This window comes from Saccopteryx leptura, chromosome 3 (genome assembly GCF_036850995.1).
Source record: "Saccopteryx leptura isolate mSacLep1 chromosome 3, mSacLep1_pri_phased_curated, whole genome shotgun sequence".
In the NCBI taxonomy this organism is placed as follows: Eukaryota; Metazoa; Chordata; class Mammalia; order Chiroptera; family Emballonuridae; genus Saccopteryx; species Saccopteryx leptura.
Window position 1 is genome coordinate 149,125,334 of NC_089505.1, and position 21,140 is coordinate 149,146,473.

Below are 21,140 nucleotides of genomic sequence, written 5' to 3' on the forward strand. Positions count from 1 at the left end.
TACTACTTTACATTCCCACCAACAGTGTATGAGGGTTCCTTTTTCTCCACAGCCTCTCCAACATTTGCTATTACCTGTCTTGCTAATAACAGCTAATCGAACAGGTGTGAGGTGGTATCTCATTGCCGTTTTGATTTGCATTTCTCTAATAGCTAAAGAAGATGAGCATCTTTTCATATATCTGTTGGCCATTTGTATTTCTTCCTGGGAGAAGTGTCTGTTCATATCCTCTTCCCATTTTTTTATTGGATTGTTTGTTTGTTTGTTGTTGAGTTTTATGAGTTCTTTGTATATTTTGGATATTAGGCCCTTATCTGAGCTGTTTGAAAATATCATTTCCCATTTAGTTGGCTTTCTGTTTATTTTGTTATCAGTTTCTCTTGCTGAGCAAAAACTTCTTAGTCTGATGTAGTCCCATTCATTAATTTTTGCCTTCACTTCTCTTGCCTGTGGAGTCAAATTCATAAAATGCTCTTTAAAACCCAGGTCCCTGAGTTGAGTACCTATGTCTTCTTCTATGTACTTAATTGTTTCAGGTCTTATGTTTAGATCTTTGATCCATTTTGAGTTAATTTTTGTACAGGGGGAGAGACTGTAGTCCAGTTTCATTCTTTTGCATGTGGCTTTCCAGTTTTCCCAGCACCATTTATTGAAGAGGCTTTCTTTTCTCCATTGTGTGTTGTTGGCCCCTTTATCAAAAATAATTTGACTATATATATGTGGTTTTATTTCTGGACTTTCTATTCTGTTCCATTGGTCTGAGTGTCTATTTTTCTGCCAATACCATGCTGTTTTGATTGTCGTGGCCCTATAATATAGTTTGAAGTCAGGTATTGAAATGCCCCCAGCTTCATTCTTTTTCTTTAGGATTGCTTTGGCTATTCGGGGTTTTTTATAGTTCCATATAAATCTGATGATTTTTTGCTCTATTTCTTTAAAAAATGTCATTGGAAGTTTGATGGGAATTGCATTAAATTTGTATATTGCTTTGGGTAATATAGCCATCTTGATTATATTTATTCTTCCTAGCCAAGAACAAGGTATATTCTTCCATCTCATTATATCTTTTTTGATTTCCCTTAACAATGGTTTATAGTTTTCATTATATAAGTCCTTTACATTCTTTGTTATGTTTATTCCTAAGTATTTTATTTTTTTGTTGCAATCGTGAAGGGGATTATTCTTTTGAGTTCCTTCTCAGTTGTTTCATTGTTGGCATATAGAAAGGCTATTGACTTCTGTATGTTAATTTTGTATCCTGCGACCTTACTGTATTGGCTTATTGTTTCTAGTAGTCTTTTTGTGGATTCTTTGGGGTTTTCGATGTATAGGATCATATCATCTGCAAAAAGTGATACCTTTACTTCTTCTTTTCCGATATGGATGCCTTTTATTTCTTTGTCTTGTCTGATTGCTCTGGCTAGAACCTCTAGTACCATATTAAATAAGAGTGGAGAGAGTGGACAACCCTGTCTTGTTCCTGATTTAAGGGGGAAAGCCTTCAGTTTAGTGCCATTTAATATGATGTTAGCTGATGGTTTATCATAGATGGCCTTTATCATGTTGAGATATTTTCCTTCTATACCCATTTTGTTGAGAGTCTTAAACATAAAATTGTGTTGTATTTTATCGAAAGCCTTTTCTGCGTCTATTGATAAGATCATGTGGTTTTTTGTTCTTTGTTTTGTTGATATGGTGTATTACGTTAACCGTTTTACGTATGTTGAACCATCCTTGAGATTCTGGGATGAATCCCACTTGATCATGATGTATTATTTTTTTAATATGTTGTTGTATTCGATTTGCTAGTATTTTGTTTAGTATTTTAGCATCTGTATTCATTAGAGATATTGGTCTGTAGTTTTCTTTTTTTGTGCCATCCTTGCCTGGTTTTGGTATGAGGGTTATGTTGGCCTCATAAAATGTGTTTGGAAGTATTGCTTCTTCTTCAATTTTTTGGAAGACTTTGAGTAGAATAGGAACCAAGTCTTCTTTGAATGTTTGATAAAATTCGCTGGTATAGCCGTCAGGGCCTGGACTTTTATTTTGCGGGAGGTTTTTAATGGTTTTTTCTATTTCTTCTCTACTAATAGGTCTGTTTAGGCTTTCTGCTTCTTCTTGACTCAGTCTAGGAAGGTTGTATTGTTCTAGGAATTTATCCATTTCTTCTAGGTTGTTGAATTTAGTGGCATAAAGTTTTTCATAGTATTCTACAATAATTCTTTGTATATCTACGGTGTCCGTGGTGATTTCTCCTCTTTCATTTTGGATTTTGTTTATATGAGTTCTTTCTCTTTTTTCCTTGGTAAGTCTTGCCAAGGGTTTGTCAATTTTGTTGATCTTTTCAAAGAACCAGCTCCTTGTTCTATTAATTTTTTCTATAGTTTTTCTGTTCTCTAATTCATTTATTTCTGCTCTGATTTTTATTATCTCCTTTCTTCGGCTGGTTTTGGGTTGTCTTTGTTCTTCTTTTTCTAGTTCCTTAAGGTGTGAAGTTAAGTGGTTCACTTGGGCTCTCTCTTGTTTGTTCATATATGCCTGAAGTGGTATGAACTTCCCTCTTATCACTGCTTTTGCTGCATCCCATAGATTCTGATATGTCGTATTGTCATTTTCATTAGTCTGTATATATCTTTTGATCTCTGCACTTATTTCTTCTTTGACCCATTCATTTTTTAAAAGTATGTTGTTTAGTTTCCACATTTTTGTGGGATTTTTTTCCTCCTTTTTGCAGTTGAATTCTAGTTTCAAGGCTTTATGATCAGAAAATATGCTTGGTACAACTTCAATTTTTCTGAATTTGCTGATGTTGTTTTTGTGGCCCAACATATGGTCAATTCTTGAGAATGATCCATGTACACTGGAGAAAAATGTATGCTCAGTCACTTTGGGATGAAATGTCCTGTAGATGTCTATCATATCCAGGTGCTCTAGTGTTTTGTTTAAGGCCACTGTGTCTTTGTTGATTCTCTGTTTGGATGACCGATCTAGAGCCGTCAGCGGTGTATTGAGGTCTCCAAGTATGATTGTGTTTTTGTCAGTTTTTGTTTTAAGATCAATAAGTAGCTGTCTTATATATTTTGGTGCTCCTTGGTTTGGTGCATATATATTAAGAATTGTTATGTCTTCTTGATTCAGTGTCCCATTAGCCATTATGAAATGGCCATTTTTGTCTCTGAGTACTTTTCCTGTCTTGTAGTCAGCATTATCCGATATGAGTATTGCTACACCTGCTTTTTTTTGGATGTTATTTGCTTGGAGTATTGTTTTCCAGCCTTTCACTTTGAATTTGTTTTTATCCTTGTTACTTAGATGAGTTTCCTGTAGGCAGCATACAGTTGGATTTTCTTTTTTAATCCATTCTGCTACTCTGTGCCTTTTTATTGGTGAGTTTAATCCGTTTACATTTAGTGTAATTATTGATACTTGTGAGTTCCCTATTGCCATTTTATATCTTGCTTTCTGTTAGTTTTGTGTCTTGTTTGATCCTTCTCTTTCGTTTTTCTATCTTTTGTTTTTATTTGGTTGTATTCCATACATCTTTCCTCTGTTGCTATCTTTTTTATCTCATGTGCTTCTGTGGTGGTTTTTTCAATGGTGGTTACCTTTGAGTAATGAAAAGGGTCCCTACCCTGTTCATTGTAGCGAACTATTTTGTGAGTACTTTTGCACTCCATCGTCCTTTGCTACTGTTAATCTCCATCTTCTCCCCCTCTTTCTTTTTGTTGTCACAGTTTAAATTTGGTTTTATTGTGTTCTTCTTGGAGCTTTTACTTGTGGCTCTGTTTTTTTTTTGTTCTTTGTATCTGATTGGAGAACCCCCTTTAGTAATTCCTGGAGTGGGGGTTTTCTGATGATAAATTCCCTCATCTTTTCTGTATCTGTGAATGTTTTTATTTCTCCTTCATATTTGAAGGATAGCTTTGATGGGTATAGTATTCGTGGCTGAAAGTTCCTCTCTTTCAGGACTTTAAATATTGGGGTCCACTCTCTTCTAGCTTGTAGAGTTTCTGCTGAGAAATCTGATGATAATCTAATGGGCCTTCCTTTATATGTTGTATTCTTCTTTTCCCTGGCTGCCTTGAGAATTTTTTCTTTGCTGTTGGTTTGTGTCAATTTCATTATGATATGCCTTGGAGTAGGTTTGTTGGGGTTAAGAAAACTCGGAGTTCTGTTTGCTTCTTGAACTTGAGGCTTTCGTTCTTTCCACAGGCTTGGGAAGTTCTCATCTATTATTTGTTTGAGTATGTTCTCCATTCCATTTTCTCTCTCTTCTCCCTCTGATATACCTATTATTCTTATGTTATTCTTTTTGATGGAGTCAGATAATTCTTGTAGGGCTATCTCATTTTTTTAAATTTTTGAGTCTCTTTCTTCTCTCTGTTGTACCTCAAGTTGCTTGTCTTCTATTTCACTAATCCTCTCTTCTATCTGACCTGTTCTATTAGCTAAGCTTGTTACTTCGTTTTTCAGCTCGTGAATTGAGTTTTTCATCTCTGTTTGATTTGTTTTTATAGTTTCAATTTCCTTGGTAATATATTCTTTGTGATTGTTGAGTTGTTTTCTGAGCTCCCTAAATTGCCTTTCTGTGTTTTCTTGTATATCTCGGAGGATTTTTAGGATTTCTATCTTGAATTCTCTGTCATTTAGCTCCAAGGTTTCCAATATATTAAATTTTTTCTCCATAGATTTTTCCTCATCTATCTGTTACCTCTCTTTCTTTTGTATCCATGATATTCGATTTTCTCTTCCTTAATGGCATCTGAGGGTGGTTTTGTTGATAGTATTAATGAGATTTAATAAAGAATAAAAAGTTAAAAAAAAATAAAAAAAATAATAAAAAAATAAAAAATTGAAAAGTTGTTTTTTTTTAAAAAAAATTAATAATGAAATAAAGAAAAATAAAATAAAATAAAAATTTTTAAAAAAAGGAAATTATTCCCCCCCTCCTTTTTTCCTCTCCTCTCCTCTCCCCTCTTTCTTGAGAAAATCTTGTGGTGAACTGTGAATTATAACAAACAATGCCTGTGATGGAGGGCCTGAATTGGGGAAAAGTAATAAAGGGGCAAAAAAAAAAAAAAAAAAGAAAAAAAAAAGAGCGTATGGACCCACAAAAAGCAAATAAGGAAAAAAATTTGGGTCAAGAATAAAATGATTTGCTTTTAGGTGTTGGTTGTCTAAGAGTTATGATGAGAGGAATAAGAGGAAAATGGAAAAATGGGGTGACAAATTAAAAAATTACTATTGTATTTAGTGGAACAAGAACTAGATAAATGGAGTGCCAGGGGTGGGAACACTGCTAGTGAGTTAAAAAGGTGAAGTAAAAACCCCCCAAAATGCCACAAACATAAGTTTGAGTCCCAGATAAGATAATTTGTTTGTTATTGAGGTTTGAATGAGAGGAGATGTAAAGGAGAAAGGAAGAAACTAATATAGAGGGAGAAAAGAAAGAGAGAGAGAGAAAAAAAGAGGGAACCACTAAAAGAAGAAAAAAGAAAGGAGAGAGAGAGAGAGAGAGTTAAGGGTTTTGGAGTGCAACCCTCATAGAGAGAAAGGAAGAGAAGAGAAAAGATAATGGGAGATGTAACATTTATGGGTAGTGTAGTTCAAGGAGAGGAGAGAGTAAGACTGGCAGAGAGTTAATCGGCCAAATTGGAGGAGGAAAAAAAGTATCAAGAATGAAGATAAGAGAAACAAATGAACAAATATAATAAAATGGGATAGGTTATAAAGTCTGCAGATTATTCTTGATTTTGAGAGGTTATCTTCTTGCTTTTTCTTTTCTTTCCCTCTTCCTGGTCGGTGACTCTGTACCCCGGGTTCTGCCCCTTTGGCACGCTCAGGTAGAGGTTTGCAGTTGATAAGTCTCTATGGCAATGTCATGTATTGTGCTTTAGTCTCGTTGGCAGTCGAGGCTCATTAGCTTTTATAGGCTCCGACAGTGAGAGAGTCCGTGTTCCTGGAGCCTTTCTCCTAGTCTTTCCTTCCTCAATTAGTAGCCTGATAATCCAGCTATGGGGTTGCTGCTGCCTCTGCCTGGATAGTAAGAGGCTCAAAGAGCTGGCAACTCCCCATTCTATTTCCACTCAGCACAGGGCTCTGGGTAAGGCTCAGTCAGTCAGAGCTGCTAGCATAATCAGGTGGGCTTTCCACCCACTCGAAGACTTCTGGCTCTGCCACTCTGTCCGGTAACACAGGCGGGCGCCCACTTCCGGGGCGCTTGGAGGAAACTCTCACTCACTGTCTGCGCGCGCAGACCAGGATATCCGGCCAGCAGTCTCACGCTCTGAGTGAAACCCCCAACCGTAGGGAAAAGTTGCAGCGTTGGAATTGAGTCTCGCTCCGTCCCTGTGCGCGGCTTTTGCAAGGCGCTGGGGCGGCCCGAGATTCCGCTTTGGCCCACACAAAGGACCCTGACTCTGCCCCTCTGTGCGATAACACGGGTGCGCACTGCCGAGGCACTCGGAGGAATCTCTCATTCACTATCTGCGCGCACAGACCAGGATATGAGGCCGGCCGCGTTTCCCTCTGAGTGAAACCCCCTCCAGCATGAAAAATCTCCACCGTTGGAATTAGTTCTCACTGCCTCCCGTGCGTGGCTTTCCCAGGGCGCTGGGGCTGCCCAGAGACTCTGCCCTCGGCCCACAGAAAGGCCTCTGACCCTGCCTCTCCGTGGGGCAACACGGGCACCCACTCCCGGGGCCTGGGAAGTAATCTCTCGCCCACTAACTGCGCGCACGCCGACCAGGAGACCGGGTAAAATGGCCGCCCCGCTTGTCTTTCTTTCTTTGGGTTTGGCGCGAGTGTTAGCTTGTATTGCCTGGGTTGCCACAGGATCAGTTTTTCCTCGGCCTGGATCTCCGTGCCACAGCCTGGTTTGGCCGTTTGTGCCGCGGCCTGGATCTATTCACCCCCTTTGCCCGCCTCAGTTTCTATATTCACAGTTACCAGAGAAAGCCGCCCTTTTTAGGTTAGTAAGGAAGGTGGAGCATTTCTTACTCCCTATTTCCTTCGGGGTTTGGTTATATATTTAGCCAATTTTTCACTCGACCATACCTTTGGGTGTATTGCGAAGCATCTGGAGGCTCCAAGTATAGGTTTTTCTGTTTCTGGTTGAAGATCTTGTTGAGTTTTGGGGGAGATTTATCGGTATCGCTTCCTACCCCACCATTACTCTGACGTCATCTGATCTCCTTTTTTTTTTTTAAGATTTTATTTATTGATTTGAGAGAGAGAGGGAGGGAGAGGGAGGGGGCGTGAGATTGTAGTTGCTTCCTTTTAGTTGTTCATTGATTGCTTCTCATATGTGCCTTGACTGGGCAAGCCCAAGGTTTCAAACTGGCAACCTCAGCATTCTAGGCCAATGCTCTCTTCCCTGAGCCACCACAGGTCAGACTAGAATTTTTTTTTGAAGCAGTTAAGGGCAGAAGTGCCAATGACTGCATTGTCGCATGGTGGAAAGAAGTTGAACTAGGCTCCAGAGCTAGAACTGAGTTCAAATCCGGGTTTTACCACAACTTTCTTAACTCTTGGCTTCATTTTTTTTTTTATCTAACCAGGGGGAAATACTTGTCTTAAAGAACAGTTTTAGAATACATTTGATAATATATGTGTACTGATTAGCCCTGACCTTGTCATGCCATGGACTCTCAGATTGAGATAGCCTTTTTCCTTCTTCAGTGATGCATATAGAGAACAAATCAGTAATCACATCAGTATCACCCTTCAGGCTTTCTCAACCAGGACTCCTCATTTAAACAACAGGATTCACAAAATTATTCAAGTGGCTATTTCTCATTTCTCCCAACAGTGGTATGTAACTTGTACCATTCTAGATACATTAAAGAGAAGTTAATTTATTATATACAGTGGATGTCTTAGGGTATTAGGGCTGAATTTTCTAATAGAACTGTGGTTGTAAAAAGCCAAGAGGTTAACTGACCATAAAGTACTTTGAACAAACATTCTAAATAAAGTAATGGATTTCAAGTAAGCAACTGAAGTGCACCCTGCCACTCCGCCAGACTGTAGAGCTTGGACGATATGTAGGTGCTTATCCAACAGTTCACCACGTTTTTTACATAGTATTCCAGAGAGGTTATTTGCTAAAACATAGTAGGTAACAAATCAATTTTTCTGTTACCTTACTTGATTTTCAGCAAGATTTTAAATATAGCCCAAGATCCAGAAACTATACACCTGGTGAAGTTAATTGAGCCACGTTCACTAACTATAAAATCAAATTATGCTTTAAATCCATTGATTCAGAGATATGTTTTGAGATTATAGTGTGCATTCTGCTATCAAAAGAGCCATGCTTATCATATAAAATCAGTGAAAAATTAAAGAAGAGTAAAAAGTGTCTTAAGATACTGATTAGAAGATTGCATGTGAATACAGAAAGGCTGTACAAATTAGAGAGCTCCTTCGGGAACAGCTGTACTTTCAACCAAACGCAGAGAAAGAGTCACTCTTCTGATGTTGAAAAGAGAAAAAATAATAAATACTGGAGGTGATGAGTTCTGCAATCAGACATTTAAGTACTAAAATTGGTTTGTCATAGGACCAAACTTTCACAATTAAAATAGCTATCATAAGAATTTTTAAAAGTCAACATCCAAATGAGTAACATTTCATCAATAAGAAATTTTATGCAAATATGAAAAATCAAAGTCAAAGAGTAAAATATTTTCAGTAGAGAAAAGGTCTTGTTTGTGAAAATCAATTTCCTAGCCCACTTCTTAGTGGAAAGAGCAAGATAAGTTTATACATAATGATTTCTAGTGAAAAGTGGAAAGTTTGGAGAGCTCCCTACCAATTACAAGAGGAAGGTTTTCTTTGATTGTCTTTAGAAGAGATAGGACTGACCTGAGTCAGATGAAACAGCCATTTGGCTCTGAGTACAGCGAAGTAGCTGTGTGCTTTTCACCAATTGTATAGTAAGAAAATATATGTTAAATAAATATAAAATGGAAAGACTGAATATATTGGCATATAATATTGTCTATAAAAATGAAGCAAATTGGAGAGAAAAAGTAAATGAATCTATTTCCAGTGGCTCAGTCTTTTAGTTTTGTTGTGTTTATTTTTGTTATTACTTTTTTTTTACTATTTTGTAATTAAATATACATATTATTTACCATTTTTAAGTGTACAGTTTGGTGGCATTGAGTACATTGACATTGTTATGTAACTACCACCATCTCCAGAACCTTTCATCATCCCAAATTGAAATTCTGTACCCTTTAAACAGTAACCCCCCCACCCCCAAACTCTCAACCCCTAGTAATCACTATGAGGTACGATTCCAGTGCCTCATAAAAGGGAATCATACAATAGTTTTTCTTTTGTGTCTGACTTATTTCACTTAACATAATTTCTTCAAGGTTCATCCATGTTGTAGCATGCATCAGAATTTCCTTTACTTTTAAGGCTGAATATATTTCATTGGATTATTTACCACATTTTTTTGTGTGTGCGTGTGTGTGTGACAGAGACAGTCAATGAGAGAACAGATAGGGACAGACAGATAGGAAGGGAGAGAGATGAGAAGCATCAATTCTTCGTTGCAGCACCTTAGTTGTTCATTGATTGCTATCTCATATGTGCCCTGCTACAGCAGACCAAGTGACCCCTTACTTGAGCCAGCGACCTTGGGCTCAAGCCAGTGAGTCTTGCTCAAACCTGATGAGCCAGCACTCAAGCTGGCGACCTCGGAGTCTCAAAGCCTCCACATCCCAGCCCAATGCTCTATCCACTGCGCCACCACCTGGTCAGGCTATTTACCACATTTTATTTATCCAGTCATCTGTCAATGGACATTTGAATTTTTTTTAACCTTTTAGCTATTGTAAATAATGCTGCTATGAACATGAGTGTACAGATACCTGTTTGAGTCTCTTCTTTTAATTCTTTTGGTATATACCCAGAAATGGAATTAGTGGATCATATGGTAATTTTACATTCCCATCAGCAATGAGCAAGGGTACCCTAATATCCTTGCCAACATATGTTGCCTTTTTTTTTCCTTTTGTGGGTTCCTTTTTTTTTTTTTTTTTTATGATGGCCATACTGACAGGTGTGAGGTAATATCTAATTTTGTTTTTTTTTTATTTTAATTAAAAAAAAAAATTTTTAATTTACTTTTTTAGATTTTATTTATTCATTTTTATTAGAGAGAAAGGGGAGAGAGAGAGGGAGAGATAGAGAGAGAACAGGGGGAGGAGCAGGAAGCATCAACTCCCATATGTGCCTTGACCAGGCAAGCCCAGGGTTTTGAACCGGCGAACTCAGCATTCCAGGTCGACGCTTTATCCACTGCGCCACCACAGGTCAGGCCTAATTTTGGTTTTGATCTGCATTTTTCTAATGATTAGTGATTTGAGTAGTTTTTCATGTACCAATTGATGAGAATTCCTTTATATCACTCCTGCATTCCTGCCTGCTTCCCTTCCTTCTTTACTTCCTTCCACATTTCTCTTACAGTTCTGCCTGTTGGTTAAATATCATTCTCTAGGATTCTGTCCTTGGCCTATAGCTTTAGCTCTTTCCTCATATACTGGTAGGTCTTCCAAATCCTTCCCAAGTCATGGGTCAGTATATTCAATAAGCTGTTAAACGTATATAACTAAAATATCCCATCAGTCTTTCCTTAATGTCTTTCCTAGTCTAGTCTCAACCTCATAGTCATTTCTTGGTTCAAACTCACATTATCATTTATTATTATCATTATAGTTTATACCTCAGTGCAGAGCAAAAACATGAACCATACTGCCTTGCAGTTATTTCATTGCATGTGTATCTTTTTATTTTCACTGTAACATGGTCCCATTGAAAATAAGACTAACGTCTCCACCGCCCCCACCAACCACACACACACATACTCTAAATATCTCTTATCCTTTATCTTACCTTAAAACCTTATATAGTGTCTGGCTCATAGTGGAAACCCAGTGTTTATATAATTAATCATAAACAATCATGGAACTTAAAATTTAACACATATTGAGTTTCCCAACGGCAAAGACAATTTCTTATTAATCATTATTTTCTGTGTCTGGCATAAGAATAGTGGTTAATAAATGTTTGCTGTATTTAGTTGGCTGACCTTTTTCATCAGTGTGCTACTTGGAAGGCTTCAAAGCCTTATACTGATTACTGTGGAACACATGTAAGATGGCTTAGGTGTGGGGTGAGCAGGAGTAGGCTCTGGCTGCACAGTCTAGGTGAAAAGGCCCCTAAGTGACAAGATGAGTGAGAGTGATACTGCAGAATAGCCACCAAAGTGGCAATAGCTTAGAATTGGTAGAGGAGAAAGAGTCAAGGATAACAGGTGTCTTTGACTCCTCAGAGTTGCTAGTCTTATTTTTAAAAAGGGAACTAAAACAAGTAAGTAACTTGCACATTTCCCTATATATCAATACTTAAAATCAATAGAGTAAATAATGTAAAGTGAAAACACGTATTTTATATTCTGATAACTCCCCCAGGATACCCCTTTCTTCAGTTTTTCCAATCAGAAATCCTCCCCGTCACCCAGCCAGCTTTCCATCCACTTGCAATCAGCCTGGGCATTGGGTTTTTCCGAAGAGCTTTTCATGATCTGCTTAGAGCAAAGTGCCCCCCCACCCCCACCCCCATGAGCTCCCTGTCCTTCCTGTGGCAAGTTGAATGTGTCATTACAGCTCTGCAGTTCCCATTGGACCCTGAGCTCCTTGAGGGCACAGGCCGTGTCTCTTACCTCTGTTTCCAGCACCTGAGACAGGCTGTCACATACATGTTTTTAAATAAAAATGCCAGAGCTTAATCGGTTAAAATCTAAATACACAATACATGAAACCAGCCTTCCTTGTTATTTGTGAATAATGGAAGCCCTAACAGGGTAGGAAATTGTGTCTTGATTTCATTAATTTTTCCTTCTCATTTTAGAAGTCAAAGAAATGTCAGCTTTTTATTGCAAGTGGTCTTATAACTGACCTGAAAACAAGAATTTATTTTCACAGTCCTGGCCTGAAAAGTTCTCTCATGAAGAGAACTGAGTACAAGTTGCCTTATGGCATGATAATCTTGACTGAGCGGTAGAAAAACTGAAGACAATTTGATTTTCTTTTGAGGGCAGAAAAAAAACAATTGCCTGAGTACACATTTCTTTTTACAGTCCCAGCTCTTTTTGTTGCCTGTGAGAGCTAAGGAAATTACACTTTGAGAATTGTATGAGGGGAGAACATGCAATTGAAAAACAAATTTCTGACTTCATGTGTATGACAGTTAAATTTCTGACTTCATGTGTATGACAGTTTCCCAAAGGATTTTTTAAAAGTTCCCTTAAAAAAGGAAAAGTATTTGAAGTTTTTATTCTTGACTTTCAGTACAAAAGGGTCTTTGTTTCATTTACCAGTTGTTTTGTGGTTCCCCAAGGATGTAGGCTGTAGCTTTGAAATCTCAGGTTCTACCTCTTCCACTTCCACTTCCTCTTCCCTTTTTTTTTTTTTTTTTGTGGTGTATGATTAACAAAATATTTTACAGTATTTAATTCCCTGTGATCATAAAAGCACTATAATCTTATCTGTAATTTTCTAGGAATAAAGTTTAATCCTGAAAAAAAAATAAAAAAACCTTGGTTACCTGAGTCTAAAGTGCAGGGTTGTGTAGAGAATGATAGAAGATGCAGTTGCAGGTGGATAGCCCCTAAGGATCAGCAAAGGGCGGGCAGTTCATACCATTTTGTGGCATGCTTGGATTTATGTTTTGGATCCATGATGGTGAACCTTTTTATAAAAACCGCCCACTTTTGCAGTGCCTTTTGCAGTGCTGGTCAACCTGGTCCCTCCCACCCACTAGTGGGCGGTCCAGCTTTCATGGTGGGCCAACTGCGGTGCCATTTGGTTGCTCCACTACCGCCCATCATGAAAGCTGGAATGCCCACTAGTGGGCAGGAGGGACCAGGTTGACCAGCACGGCAAAAGTGGGCAGTTTTTATAAAAAGGTTCGCCATCACAGTTTTAGATAAAATGAGTCATTCTATTGCATTATTCTCTTAAGCCATTCTAAATACAGGCATTTTGGTAAATGAGGAAAAAAAAAAACTGTCATTGAAGTCACCCAGGATGATGGTAAGACCCAGAGGAAAGATCAAACCAAGTGTAGTTTTCATAAATATCAGGACCTGAATAGAATTCTGGTGGATGACACAAGGGGCAGATGCAGTTTAGTCTTGGTGAACCAGTTAAATTCTGACCTCATCTGACCCCTGCGGTGGATGGGGTATGAGAGAGCCGGCAGTCCCCACTTGCGAGAATGCAGGGCAGGTGGTGTCTTGGAGGGAGAGGCAGCTTCAGGGAAGTGAGGTGGTACAGGGGTCATTACATGAAATTGTTACAATGTCTAAAAAACTATGTCAGTTAATTTTGTAAAGCTTTTTGCTGTACAGTTTTTTTCTTTTATGATACCACCCTCTTTGAGATTGTATTCATTGAAGAAATGTGTATGAGCACCTGTTATATGCCAAGCATGGTTTTGGGTATCAAGGTGTAGAGTGGTGAGTGTGTTAAGTTCTTGAAATATGGACAGATATGTAGTAGTCATTTTAAGTATGTGTTAGGGTAGTGTGGAGTACTTGGAAATAAGTGAATATTTGGTTTCTTAAGAGAAGTTGTAGAGTCTTTACAAGAAAAATTAAGCCTGTTTATTGAAGTAAAGAAAGAAGAAAATTGGTCTAAATAACAATCTATTCTGTAGAAGTCCAAAATTTCCTGTCATAGCTTCCTATTATAATAGGCTATCTAAGCCTGACGGGATACCTACAATGGAAGGGGAGCTCTCAATCCCCAGTTCATTCTAATTTGGGACCTAAGATAATTTTTAAAAAGTGGCCTTTTTTGCTTAGTAGTTATTTATTCACTTATTTGGCATATTTTTACCGAGTGTGTCAGCATTGGACTCATGCTAAGAATATAAGAGAAACCAAGATTGATGAGGATCCTTGGTCTCATGGAGTTTATAATCTATAACAATAGTCAGTTTAAAGAATTTATTCTGTATCAAGCACTGTACTTGGTACTTACACTTATCACCTAAACCTCTGACAACCCTGCTAGTACAGGATAATATCTAATTTTATAAATGAAGAAATTAGGACGAAGAAGGCTTGACTTGGCCATCCCAGTGTTCCCAGTGCCGTGCGGCGGGACGCACAGGCGCCACGCCAGCCGCTCCGTGCCTTCCGGCGACGCCGGACACTGCTGTGTTGAACAGACATTCTTAGTGGTGGGTGTTAGAATGGGAGTAAAAAAGAAATGAAGCCTAATTTTCAGCGAGAAAATAGTTAATTGTACCACAAAATTAACACTAAAACTCCAGTAGAAAAATAAGGGAAATAGCAATTTACATTAAAAATATTCAGATAGCTAATGCAAAAAATTCAATTTCACTTACGAACAAAATGAAAATTGAAATAATGAGATACCATTGTCACCTCAAAAAACAAAGTTTTTTTTATATGATAATATTAAATATATGGGTAAAGTACTCTCTCAGGTATTGCCCTTAGAAGCATATATTTTTAAAATCCATTCTGGAAAACAGTATTTCTCAAGATCCCTAAAATGTTTATACCTATTAACCATGTCGTCATATCTCTAGGTCTCTATTCGGAAAGAGCTAGGAATTCAGATGACATTCTTTTCAAAAATGTCGCGTTGTTATTTGTATTAGGGAAAACTTGAAAATAAGATGACATAATGTCATACTACCATTAAAAAGGGTTATTTCATAGTTCATTTGTTGATATAGAAAATGTTTTCAATAAACATTAAATTTGAAAAAATAGTATAAAACTGTATATGTAATATCACAATTGTGTAAAAGACAGTAGGTATATGTGTGCATGTATAAATACATTAATTCAGAATACATTAGTAAACTAGAAAGAATAAAAATATTGAGTGGCTATTTCTACATAGTTATGTGGAAGATCTGTATTTGTAACTTCATATACATATTTTCCAAATTCTCTAAAATGAGCTTCTATTACATGTGTGATTTTTATATAAAGAAAAAAATGTTAAGTTTGATCACCTATATGTGTAATAGAAGTTGAGATAAAATAGAAATTGTCAGAAGGTTATTCCAACTCAAATTCAGGACTGTTCTTAAAGAACTGAAAATGTATTTCTTTTTCTAATTAAACAAGAATAAAAGCAAGAAGTATATTATTTCTTTATATTTTAAGGTTAGTATAAGACATCAAGTATATATAGTTTATAAGCTCTAGTTGTCTTTCAGTTATTTAGTTTCAAAACACACTGATAATAACAGTCGTACTTATTTCTTTACAGGTTTTATAATTGCCTACAACATGCTTTGGAAAGAGAAGCTATTACTAACTCACATCCCAAAGGGAAAGTCAATGAGAAAAATAATTCATATTCTCATAAGAAGAAAAGAAACCGAGAAAAAGCACGTGGCAAATGTATTACTGAGGAAAATGATAAAGAACTTGAAAAAGATGATCCAGATATCAGTGTTCTTATCTTCCCTGAAGATTACTAAGATTTGATTCTGAAGTGTTTTTGTAGAAGAATATTTCTAATAATTATAAAGCTGCTCTTTATAAGAGTATTTTAGTTTGTTGAGTGTATCAGACATTCAGAAAAGCAAGATTTAATTTTTCTATTTTAGAGACACCCATCTTGTAAATATAGATGCCTTTTTAAAATAGCTGTGTATAATGTTTGCTCATTAAGTACCATTTTTTAAATCACAAGTTCATTACAAAAAGAAAATTATGATTTTTAATGCATCCATTTTTTAAGTTATAATATATACTTCTGCTAAACAGGAAAACCATTAAACCATTTCAGGGGAATCTGAACATTAGGAATATTTAGGGGGAAAAATCATAGCACTTTTGACTTATTTTTAACTTTGAAATCTGCGGCCGTTAAAGGCATGTCAAAAGAGTTTGCCCATTGCTGTGGACTCCAACGACAAGTTTTCTTTTGACCTGTGGATGAAACAAGTGATACCTTTTTTGTTGAGGAAAAAATATCTGAACCATCTTTCCTGTTTATTTCTCTCATAGTAGGCTCACCACTGGCACAGTCCTCCTACCACAGTGGGCATAGTGTTATAGTGTTCTCTCAGCCTGCTCAGAAATGACGAATGCAGACCCCGGGGGCCTGGAACGTGTGCCGAGGGGAACTGCAAGGAGTCAGGAGCCGTGGGTGTCAGTGCTGACTGCTGCACAGAAGGCGGGGTCCTTGAGCAAACTACTGAATTTCCATTTCTCCTATATAATATATAATAGTTGTAATACTAGCCCTAGTAGGAGTTTTGACAGGATCAAGTTAAATAATTTGAAAGCAGTAGAGAAGAGATCATTTTGTGTATGTGTTACCATTTCCCATTTATTTTCATTTTTAAATGAAAATGCTTTTTGTACTAGTTTTTCAGAATAGATAAAATTATAAGAATTATCTATTTAAAGAGAAATTACTAGTCAAGAACTAATTATAAAAACATACCAGAATGTCAAGTGGGAAACATAGAAGGTAGTAAACATTGAGTTGTGATTTGGTCATTTCCTAATGTTTTCATAATTTGCTTAACTATATAGATTAGATCTGCATCTCTGTTTCCTTCTGACATATCATTTTATGCACTCATTTTAAAAGTCAATTGATTTTATAGACATCTGTTGTCCCCCAAATAAAATTTATAAGAGATAGTGTCCAGATAGCTCCAGAGTTATTAGATTTTCTTTACTCCTACTTTTGTCATAGTTCTGAACTGCTCTCGTTTGCTTTTAAAAGACTAATACTTACTTTTCCAGTTTATTTTGGAATTCCTACAGCATGAAAGAAGTCCTCTAACATACTCCTCCGTTGCACTGTTCCCGAAAGACCCCCGAGTCCTCGAGCCCCTTGCCACCCTGCAGCTTTGGTGCTGTCGACCACCCTCGAACCCATGGAGCTGGCTCTGCTGGGCATCCTAAGAGCTTTCTTCCAAATAATTTTTCCATTTATAGCAAGTCCTTGATTCTTTGTCTCTCCAACCCTTTAACAGTTTTCAACATTTATTGCACTTTGAAAGTGACTCCCAGCTCTCCTGCCCTGACCAGACTCCTCTGCTCCAGCTCGCTGTGGGGCCTCTTCAGGACAGCTGTTATTTTCTAAAAGTGTTCTTGTTAGACTTTTCCTTTCCTAGTTCTTTGGCTAGAAAGCAAACTTTTTTTTTTTTTTTGTCTGAGTCCGTCAGCATTTCTGGGCTGTTGGCAGCTTTTCCAGTGTCCCGTCTGGGATAGGCAAAGTGAAAGGAAAACTCAGTACTCTCCGCTGTCTTCGCTGGTCCTGAGATCCCTAGCTGTTCCTCCTTCCTCTCTTCAGCAGTCAGTCCTCTTCCATTTTTTATATAGTGTTGAGTTTTTAGTTACACTTAAGTAGAAGGAACAGAAAAGAGTATACTCCTCTTCCCAGAATCAGAAGTCTAGGTGTTCTTAATCACTGATAATGTCCCCTGTCGAGGTTGAAGACCTTGGAATGGAACCCACCCAAGTAGCCACAGACGCTTCTTGTTAGTGCTGCCCCATCTCCCAGCTTGCAAGCTCTGCTGCTACGGCTGGAGCCTCTCCACCCTAAACTAGAGAAGGAGAAGCCTAGAAGTCCATTTGCTGTCCTCTTCCCAACACCCACTGTCTCACAGCCAATAAGGGCAAGTGCGGATTCACAAGATAATAACTCCGTTGCCTAGAAATGGGTAAACTTGGACGCGCAATTGCCTTTGGAGCTCCCGGCAGCATCAGGCGGAGGCTGGGACGTCACTGGAATCCTATCATGTTTTTTTCTACTCCCTAACCCGTTTCTCCTGGGAATGCCTGATTAATAGATCGTTTGCAATGGTGTCTTCTGGAAGAAACTGACCTAGGATGGGCATTGAGATTACTTTGAATGTATTACAAAAAGTGATGGTATACATTTATTTGAAGGGGTTGGTGTTTTTAATATGCTAGAAGTTATTGGTATTTAAACTCATGCTGTAAACATGATGCAAATAAATTTATGATGTTAAGTACAAAGTTTTAAAAATTCTTTTGTGGCATTATCTAATGAACAACTTAAGGATCACATCTATAAAACATACTGTTATAAGACCCTAGACATGGGAATAATTTATTCTAGGTGAGGAAGTATCTGATGTCCAATTCAGGGAGAAAACCTTATTGTTCAGGTCTTAAAGAATAAGAAAACAAGGTCACTCAATAGAAGTCCAAGAAGAGTCCTTGCAGGCAGAAGAAATATGTAATCAGTTCACCAAATAGCATGATACATTCAGTGAGGCGACCATGCCAGAACAACTGATGTACAATATGTGGCATGAAGTGAGTGAAGCAGGTTGAAGCCCAATGAGGAAGCTTTGTAGTCCAGGGTGGAGGTAGACCAGTGTTTCCTAAGCAGGGCTGTGACTCAGGATAGCCCAGGGTAGGATGGAGCAAGGGGGACTGCATTCTAAAACACTGGCTCCTGTGTTTTAGATAGGGCCTACCCCATATCTCTCAAGCCAGAATCTTCAGTCTGGAATCTAGGAATCTTTATTTTTGAAACAACTCATCCAAGTGATTCTGAAAAATATCAGCCCAGCACTTTTAGAATCCACTGGTAACAGACTTAATCCTGAATGCACGAAAGAGGAATTTTTTAAATTAAAAAAAAAAAAGGGACATGATCAGACGTTGCAGCATACCTATATCACAGACTTTGTGCATACACATTATAGAAAGGTAAGCAGTAGCTTCCAATATATTAATTAGTTAAATCACTGTCCTTATCCTTAGGGCTAAGGCAGCTGCCGGGAGAAATAACAATACATACAGCTGTGTAAATTAAACTGCACAACTCCAGGAGGGGACATTCCCCACTGATGACAATAGGAACAACACTCCGTGAACTTGTGCAGTAGTCATTTTTATATACTAACATATACAGCAGGGCTGCCAGAAGGGAACTCGGCCAGGAAAAAGAAAATGTTACAGTCTTAGACTGTCTGGAACATTTAACTTAATTTAATGAATAGAATATGGGAAAACCTGCAACACAGGTAGATGGAAAGAGAAGCGAGTCGATTTAAAAATAAGCCATCCATACATAGGAACTATAGGCAAAGTGGTGGGGTGCGGCTGGGGAGGGGTGTCTGTGGCGGAATGACTGCATTCTGCTCTTTAGAACTATCTCTAAAGGGCTCTTAATTCATTGACTTTCCTTCATTGAAACTGATCTCTGAAGGACCTAGGTATTCCCAAATTCTATAACCTGAGTGGACACCAGAGAATCTGGAAGCGGGGCGCTGCCTAGGGTAACAGAGCCACCCTGGCCCTCTTAGGTTAGCAGAGAAGAGAAACCAGGGGCCGGCCAGCACACCAAGAAGATACTGACTCCTACTCATTCCTTAGCATCCCTAAATATATTTCATTTACATCTTCAATCCACATGCCTGATCAAAAATGTTAATAACTGAAAGTGGGCAGTTTAGTAATATTTCATGTATAAGATCACTTATAGCAGCAGTTCTCAACCTGTGGGTCGCGACCCCGGCGGAGGTCAAACGACCAAAACACAGGGGTTGCCTAAAGCCATCGGAAAATACATATTTTTGTCATTCGACCCCCCACCGGGGTCGCGACCCACAGGTTGAGAACCGCTGATTTATAGAGAAAGACCTTGTGGTTTACATTTCTTCTTGTTGATCTACCTCCCCCCCCCCCAAAAAAAAAAAATATTTTCTTTCCCTAGGAGCGAGACAGTCATTTTTATTCCTAAGGCCTGACTCCATTCTCCATATCACCAGTGAGTTAACTACAGTTGGCTCTTGCACAATGCAAGAGTTGGGGTACCAAACCCATGCTCAGTGAAAATTTGAATATAATTTTTGACTCACCCAAAACTTATATACGTAATAGTCTGTGGTTGACTGGAACCTGACCAATAACTTAAACAGTAGATTAACACATATTTTGTATGTAATATGTATTACATATTGTATTCTTATAATAAAGTAAGCTAGAGAAAAGAAAATGCTATTAAGAAAATTGTAAGAGTCCTTTTGTATATGAAAAAATCCCAGTCACAAGAAATTTCTTTGTGGCCCTGGCCGAGTAGCTCTGTTGGTTAAAACGTCCTAATACACCAAGGTTGTGGGTTCAATTCGCAGTCAAGGCACATACAACAATTAACCAAAGAATGCATTAAAAAGTGGAACAAATTGATGTGTCTCTTTCTCTCTCTCTTCCTCTCTCTCCAAAACCAATATTTTTGAAAAAGAAAATTATAAGAGAAAATACACTTATAGTATTTATTGAAAAAATCTACATAAAGTAGACCCATGATCTTCAAGGATCAGCTGTACTTTTGTCCTCTAGAAGATAAAAAAAAAGTGTTGTCATATTTGCTGAGAAATGGAGAGGGAAACTAAGAAACATGCTTTTGTTTTTAAATTTTTAAGCCAAGGTTCTAAACTAGTGGCCAAGCAGATGTGTTTTATCTGGCCCACATAGAGAGTATATTTCCTAATTGAGCCAATATTTAAAAATATGATGATTTCATTTTTTTCAAAGTACATCTTCAGTTTTTCTTCAAAATATTGGAAGATCTGGCTACAATAAACCCACATTCTCACATGACGACACTTAGCAGAGGCAAGTACTGGCTGTCCCTTTGGAAAAGGCTTGTTTTCCTGCTTGCCACAGTCACAGCACCTCTACTGGCTCCCTGACTTACCTGCTACAATGATTCCACCTTCATTGCCGGGTCATGTGGGCAGGAGTGTTCACAGACCCTGGTTAGAACTTGAGGGAGAACTAAACTACATTATGGAATTAATATATTATACAATAAGAAATTTGAGCAGGACTGGTGACAAAATTTGCAAAGGCCAGTTCAAAATGAAAATGCCCTTGTTAAAAAATCATTTAAGAATTACAAAATGGCAACAATATAGCATTAAGTCAAGTGAGAGGCACTTCTAAGCATGGGGCCCCTGTGCAACTACACAGGGTATAACACTCATGAAGCAGCCCTGGATTGGAGGCTTGGCTCTTCAAAAGGCGAGCATGGGTGCCAGGGTGTTTGGCCCTCCCCCCATTAGGAAAG

The 21,140-nt window shown here is 37.9% G+C and overlaps 1 protein-coding gene across 1 annotated transcript in view; it reads left to right on the plus strand.

Annotated features, from left to right (window-relative positions):
• Window positions 1-18,062, plus strand: part of TYW3 (tRNA-yW synthesizing protein 3 homolog) — a 31,397-nt gene extending 13,335 nt beyond the window's left edge. Inside the window, exon 6 of the mRNA XM_066376580.1 lies at window positions 15,336-18,062. Coding sequence (XP_066232677.1) covers window positions 15,336-15,549 — 214 coding nt within the window. The 3' untranslated portion in view covers window positions 15,550-18,062. The remainder of the gene's footprint in view (window positions 1-15,335) is intronic.
• Window positions 18,063-21,140: the final 3,078 nt, after the last annotated feature.